The sequence below is a fragment of the Triticum aestivum genome, chromosome 5A (genome assembly GCF_018294505.1).
Source record: "Triticum aestivum cultivar Chinese Spring chromosome 5A, IWGSC CS RefSeq v2.1, whole genome shotgun sequence".
NCBI classification, from domain to species: Eukaryota; Viridiplantae; Streptophyta; class Magnoliopsida; order Poales; family Poaceae; genus Triticum; species Triticum aestivum.
Window position 1 is genome coordinate 404,366,426 of NC_057806.1, and position 6,938 is coordinate 404,373,363.

A 6,938-nucleotide genomic window follows, 5' to 3' on the forward strand; every position below is an offset into this window, starting at 1 on the left:
TTCGACGCCTAGGCGTCGCCTAGGCGTCGCCTTAGGGACGCCTTTAAAACATAGTACACATCTTACACAAGATGAGGCCTTCCCGATTCACTTTTCGTTTGGAAGAGTATTCAACTAAAGTCAGAACATATCAGCAGTGGCTTCCTTTGTTTACCGGTTGCATCATGTGACCAACAAAACAACGTGTCGTGTTCTGTTGAACAATTATACGTTATATCCCGGTTGTCCTATGTGGAATCAGTCTATTATACCCAGAAATGCAACACCGGGTATCGACAGGGTAAGCATAGATTGAACACAGCAGTAAACTGAAACTTTTGAACACAATGTAACCTCCTGATGAATTGGCTGTGACACCAACTTGATTTATTCAAATATAAGAAGAGCACTATAACATCGTGAATTTGTGATGTACTGATGTTTAAAATACAATGGACAACCACTCTGTATCTTAAGCCGAACCAGCAACACTCACAGTCTGAAACCCGGGCATTTTCACTTGCAGGTACACATGACATACCTGAAGTGCATTCCACCTCCCCAGCAACTCGTACTCAGCGCCATCAATGGCCGTACTGCCGATACCAGCAGCACCTGCCGGATCCGACAACCATGTTGTCGACATTGCCGCGGCTATGGAGCCACCACAGAAGGTTCGTCAGTGTGTTACCGTCGTCGTGTGATGCCAGTGCCCTGGTCTTGGCCAATGCCGACTCCTTGTCGTAAACCCCCTCCAGCGCATACACGAAGCCCTTCCACCCTTCTCCGACACCATCCCTCGCCAAGGCCGGCGTGGTCCAGCTCACCAGGTCCTTGACGAACCCAACGTCCGGGAAGAGGGCCTCACTGATCGGGAGGAGCGGCAGGAGCTGGATCCCCAGCCTGCATTCCTTCCACTCCGGTGGCGCGAACCAGAGCCCACTGTCCCTCTTGTTCGCCCACAGGACACCGACCACACGGTTGTTGCTGCTGAAGTCGTCCTCGTAGATCCCTTCTCCTTCCCGGACATGCCACCATGTCTGCGCTGCCAGCATCTCAAACGCGGTAAGCGTCGCGCCGACAGAGACGAGGTGTGTGTCCCCATAGCTCAGTCCAAGGAGCGCAGCAGAGTAATAAGCATTAACAGCCTCGCTCGTGCTCTCCTGGTTGCGCCCATCGCCGAACTCTGTCAGTCCTCCGGCCCAGGAATGCAGCTTCCAGAGATCAAAAGTCCTCAGCCTGGTGTAGCTCGCACCGCACTTGCGGGACAATGTCATGAAATCGGCAACCATGGAGTAGGCCTGAGACATGAACTTCCTTCCCCAGGATGGATCGATCTTGGCAAGCACAGCAATGGCATACAGGAAGTAGCCCAAATGGTAGTGGTGATCGTTGTAGATCCCGAAGCCAAAGTCTGCGCCGGAGTCCTGCAGCCCCTGCTTGGTGACAAGGCCGCCCCATTTGGGATCATACAGGAAGCCATTCCCCTGGAAACTGCCGTCCAGCCACGGCGTGACGGTGGCCTTCAAGAACCGATGCACCGCGGGGATGACATCGGGGCACCCGACCTCCTCGGCGATCAACGCCAGCCTCGCCGCCCTGGCAATGGCCTTCCCGTAGAAGTAGGAGGAGGTGGTGGTGATGGGGCTGGAAGCAAGGCTGTCAACGTCCTTGCGCAGCGCGGACACGACCTCGTCGACCCCGTCGTCGTTGACGCCCCGGGTGGAATGCCATGTTGGGGACAAGGGGTCGGTCTTGAGGACCCAGGAGTCGCCGACGACGCCGACCAGGTCCCCGTCGATGCTCCGGTACTTGAAGTCGTCGAGCACCCGGACGGAGCAGTCGTCGGGGAGCAGCCGAAGGTGGAGCGGGTTGGCGAGCATGAGCAGATCCCCCCACCCCTGCTTGCGCCACGTGTAGTCGATGCAGAAGGGGCGGTTGAGCGCGGCCTCCCCGGCCGTCGGGTAGCAGCGGCTGTACTGGTCGAGGACCGCCTCCATGGCCGGGTCCGGCAGGTAGGCGATCCGGATGACGCCGGAGAACCCCGGCGCGGCCAGCTGCGTGACGCTGGCCTGCGACAGGGCGATGGGCGCGGAGGCGTAGAGGAGGAAGGTCTGGCCGCTGTTCATCCGGAGGCGCCACTTGGTGCGCGCGTCGTCGCAGGGCGCGGCCTCGAGGAAGGCGTGGACGGAGGCGACGGAGACGTCGACGGGCCCCGCGGCCTCGGCGGTGGCGACGGTGACGAAGGGGCAGCCGCGGACGAGGAAGGCGCGGAGCGACGAGGAGAAGTCGAGGGTGACGGAGAGGTCGTCGAAGGCGACGACGCGGTGCGGCTGCCCGGCCGCGGCGGCGTCGGACGGGGAGGAGACGGTGAGGTCGGCGGCGAAGGTCTGGATGTCGAAGGCCGGGGAGTGGCTGCGCGCCGGGTAGCAGAGGGTGAGCCCGGCCGCGGCGGAGCGGACGGAGTAGGGGTGGATGTACTCGGGCTGGTCGCCGTTCTTGAGCGTGAAGTTCTGGAAGAAGCAGTTGGTGGGGAGCGGCGCGGAGAGCAGGCCCGGCGCGAAGAAGCGGGCCGGGTCGGGCAGCACCGTGGACGCGGCCTGCGGGAAGACGTGGCCGCCCGGGGCCGGCGGCGCGGGGCGGCGCCCGTGCGGCGGCATGGCCGGCTGCGGCGGGGGCGGGGGCGGGTGAGATGAATGCGGCGGCGGTGGGGGAGGTAGGGGTGGCGGCGGCGCGGCGGGCTTGGGCCTTGCGAGGTTGAATGGGGGTTTGGAGGAGACGAGGCGGGAGATGGTGTGGCCCAGCTGTTTCTTCCACCTCCGCATCGCCGAGTCCGTCCTCCTTTTTATATACACAGATCTCGATTTTTGGCTTGATCTGATCTGTTTTATTTTATTTTTGGATTTTTTTTCCTTCAAATAAAAAGGTATTTTTGGGATATTTTCTAGGCTGTTCCTTTTTTGAAAATGTTTTTCGTGGGATGTTTGACCGGGCTGGTGTGAACACTCATTTCATTTTGTGTGTGAGCATAGCCGCTGCGTCCGGCGTCGGGAGTGCGTCCCTCCCTCCCTTCCTGGCTGCGCGTAGACAAACACGAACGTGAGATTGACGCGACACCGACCGCGATGGGATGATTAACGGCTAAGGCATTGGCAAGAAGAAGAAAACGCGGCACGAACATGGGGAAGAAAGATATTTCCTTTACCAATTGCCATTTGCTTACCCAAAACGCCAAAAACAAGATAATGCACGTACCTTGTTATTCTCGGAACCTGGAAGCTGATGTGGTATGATGGAGTGGTTGCGTTTCCGCACATGAATAAATCCCCAAGTGTGCTATGCTGTTACTATTATTATTAGCCTCGCAACTTGCAAGGATTGGCACGGGGCAGGATTGAGTTGAGAGTTGAGTTGAGGAGCGCGAGAAGCAAGCATTTGTCCCACCCAAGTAGCAGCCCGCCGGGAAGGGTCACCGCAGCATCACCGAAACGTGTTTCCTTCCGGAGAGAGAAGCTTGGGAGAGCAAGGAACCAAACGAAATGAATCATGGCGATGGCCCCCTCCCCTCGCCGTCGCTTCTCCCTTGCTTGCTTGCAAAGCCAAGCCAGGGCAAGCCAAAGGCCGTTGGTGTTCGTTGCAACTTGAGAAAAGTTTGTCTTGGTTGGACGCGACAGCAAGGAACATGTAAACTGCATCGTGTCGACCGGAGCAATGGTAATGGTGGGGTTGCTCCATCGTCGTATCTTCACAAGGAAAGAAAAGAAAGAAAGAAAGAAAGGGAGGTGTTCCTCTACTAGTTGTTATCAGGAAATCCCAAGCCCATCAGGCAAGCAAAGTAACCTAAAACCATCCCAGAAATGACGTGCATTCCTAACGTGACACAGACCAGGCGTCATATACTCCAGATCGATCCGTGTCGCCATCATCGAGCTGTCCAACCAAACATTGACCCAGGACACCAATCTCACATCACCAGACTTATGCTTTTGTGGACGCCTCCCTCCCTTTCACGCAACTACTACCTCCGCCTCGAAATATAAAACATCTTATATTTCGAGAAAACGCGGAAAGATACTTAAGTCTCAGTTAACTGATTTTACAAGATAAAAGAAAAGCTGGCACCGCCAATGTGCTTTCTGCTACTGTCAGCATGGCAAGTCTCCATACATTGACCGAGTTAAGTGAAAGTCCAAGTCCAAGATTGCGTCAAAAGTTCAACGAACCAAATGACAGCCAAGAGCAGGAACGCAAACATTGCCCAAACCGACTGCTCGACTGCAACATGTACAAGTCAGCAACTGCGGCAGCTCAGAGGAGCAAGCTTCTTCCAATCTACACACCACCTTGAGCAGCGGCGCACTGTGACAGGCAGCGGCACATACACAGCATCAGTAATTCAACCATGTACGTATTTGAACAACACAAAGCACATTGACTCATATGTACGTACTCCGCTTCTAGATATAAGTCTTTCAAGATTCTAATATGGACTACATATGAAGCAAAATGAGTGAATCTGCACTCTAAAATATGACTATATATACCCGTATGTTGTCCGTATTGAATCTCTAAAAAGACTTATATTTAGAAACGGAGGGAGTACTACTTTATTGTTTATTCATGTCAACAGCAGGAGCCTAAAACTGGAAAACATCACAAGACAATCGACACGGATTCACGTGTGTTTACCACATGAAGTTTTTTTTTTTTAAAAAAAAGAGAAGAACAAACCTGGCATGGCCTCGTTCCTTCTAGTTCTGTTTCGACTCTCTTGATTTCAAATATCAATTTCCTCCACATCAAGACGACAAACCTCTCCGTGTCATCATCCAACAGAGACAAAAAGAGCTCCACCATTCTGGGTGCACTCACATGTTCTTTCATGGTTTTGACGACATAGTCCACAAACTCTGGCAACTCCGCGTCGAAAATTTCCGTGAACTTCCTTGAAATCCAAGGCCTCATTCTCTCATGCAATCCATGCTGCAGGAAGATAAACTTATTTCATGTCACAATACTGAATGAGCTGGAGTTAAACATGCATGGTCCACAAAGACAACGAATTGTCCGGTTCCACATACACAAAACATTTTTTTTTCAAGTACTGAACTGAAAATGGAGAAGGTGGATAATGCTGTTTCACCTCTTCATAAATTGCCCAATTGATATCATGGGAAAATAGCTCTTCCTTCGTCTTAGGGACAGTAGCAAGCAACTGTTTTAGCTCTTCCTTCTCCTTAGGGACAGTATCAAGCAACTGTTTTGCATCCAAAGTTTTATTTTTCCCTGGCTTGGATGTAGCTTGCAATTCATAACCCACTTTCTTTCCCGCATTGCTGATCTGTTCATATGAGAGTAGGCCTGGTGCAAACACAATACGCCTCTCTTTGCCGTTGCTCCTATGAAACCCATCTACTGTCCAATGAAGCAAAAACAAATCCAGGTTCAAAATAACTAGAATATGAAGAAGATAATGTAAATTAACGAGCAAAAAAAAAAGCACTCACTTTCCCTGTGCTGACTTTTCGTCCCATGTTCAACTGTAGGTTCACACTCCATAGGGGCATACATTGTTGATGCCCCATCAGTTTGCAGAGAGGACTTTCCAGCTGCAGTCACTTCTCTATCTTTCCAACATTGCAAACCCACAGCTGTCCTTTCCCTTAAATGGTCCTCTTTTTCGCATTGTCTCCTGATTTTCCTCTCCTCTAGTGCAATACTTCTGGAATCAACATCACTATTCTCGTCAACAACTTCATCGTCGAGAGGGAAACAGCCCGGATCACCAGCTAAGGCCCCTAAATGACCACTCAGTGATAAAGGACTGGCAGACACCTGAACTGGCGGAATTGGTGAACCTGGACATTTACTCTTCATTCTTTCTTCAACCGTACTGTGTATCTTTTGCATTGCATCCTTATCAGCTTCATTGGCCTTCTTTTCTGTAGTACTCTGACCATATTTCTGAAGATACGTGTCTGCATTGACATTAAGCTGTACAAACCAAAAGATAAGCATATATGAGAGCAAAATAAATATTTCACTAGATTGAGAACCCACGGAAAAAACCATTGTAAATGAAAGCTTGACAAATAAAAAATGCTCAGGGAAATTTGCAAATGAAGCAAAAGGCAAAACGGAAATGAAAAGGCTTTTTTTTCAAATGCATGTTCTCCTAGGCCATTAGGTTCAACCATAAACAAATGGAACATTATTCTAACAGTGCCAATTCTTCATAAAAAGAGAAGTGCATAGAAGTCATAATGAAAACTGCAAGGTCACAGTTGATTTTGACGCATAACATTAAAGGTAAGCAATTTTACAAGGATAACTTCCTTTTATGGACAACTTGCTGTAATCAATAATTCAGAAATACCAAGATAGTTTCTCAAATATTATCAGAACTTTGAGTGTATTATATGATCTACACAACAATTATTTTAGTAAACACTGTACCGCATCAATTTGCAAAGAAGACTTTCTAGCTGCAGTCACTTCTCTCTCTTTCCGACCTTGCAAACCAACAGCTTTACTTTTCCCTAAATGTTTCTCTTTTTCACATTGTCTCGTGATTTCTCTCTCCTCCAGTGCACTACTCCTTGTATCACCATCTTCATTCTCATCAACAATACTGACATTGGCAGACACCTGAATTGGCGGAATTGGTGAACCTGGAAGTTTACTCTTCAATCTCTCTATAATCATACTGCGTATCTTTTGAATAGCGTCCTTATCAGCTTCACTGGCCTTCTCTTCTATAGTTCTACCTCCATGTTTCTGAAGGTAATCTCTGGTGGATTGATTGACATTAAGCTAATTTCAACAAAACAAAGCAAGCATAGATAAGACAAATAAGCACTTCACTAGATTGAGAACCCGAGTGGGCAAAACATTACAAATGAAACCTTGACAAAGAATAAAAAAAGGAAATGCTGAACCAAACTTGCGAAGAAAATGAA

At 50.1% G+C, this 6,938-nt stretch overlaps 2 protein-coding genes across 6 annotated transcripts in view; both read right to left on the reverse strand.

Moving 5' to 3' along the window:
* Positions 1–329: 329 nt before the first annotated feature.
* LOC123103642 (probable endo-1,3(4)-beta-glucanase ARB_01444) lies at positions 330–3,394 on the reverse strand. The gene is made up of 2 exons (XM_044525285.1): positions 3,235–3,394; positions 330–3,056 (listed from the first exon to the last, which is right to left on the reverse strand). Exon 2 carries the CDS (start codon positions 2,802–2,804, stop codon positions 564–566), a length of 2,241 nt encoding a protein of 746 aa, XP_044381220.1. The 5' UTR covers positions 2,805–3,056; positions 3,235–3,394; the 3' UTR covers positions 330–563.
* A 617-nt stretch (positions 3,395–4,011) lies between these two features.
* The window catches only part of LOC123103645 (uncharacterized), a 6,581-nt gene continuing 3,654 nt past the window's right edge, over positions 4,012–6,938 (reverse strand). For all 5 annotated transcript variants that reach the window (XM_044525291.1, XM_044525294.1, XM_044525295.1 and 2 more), the window contains 5 exons: positions 6,436–6,792; positions 5,487–5,973; positions 5,123–5,394; positions 4,711–4,962; positions 4,012–4,338 (listed from right to left, as the gene is read on the reverse strand). In XM_044525291.1, coding sequence (XP_044381226.1) covers positions 4,312–4,338; positions 4,711–4,962; positions 5,123–5,394; positions 5,487–5,973; positions 6,436–6,792 — 1,395 coding nt within the window. In that variant the 3' untranslated portion in view covers positions 4,012–4,311. The remainder of the gene's footprint in view (positions 4,339–4,710; positions 4,963–5,122; positions 5,395–5,486; positions 5,974–6,435; positions 6,793–6,938) is intronic.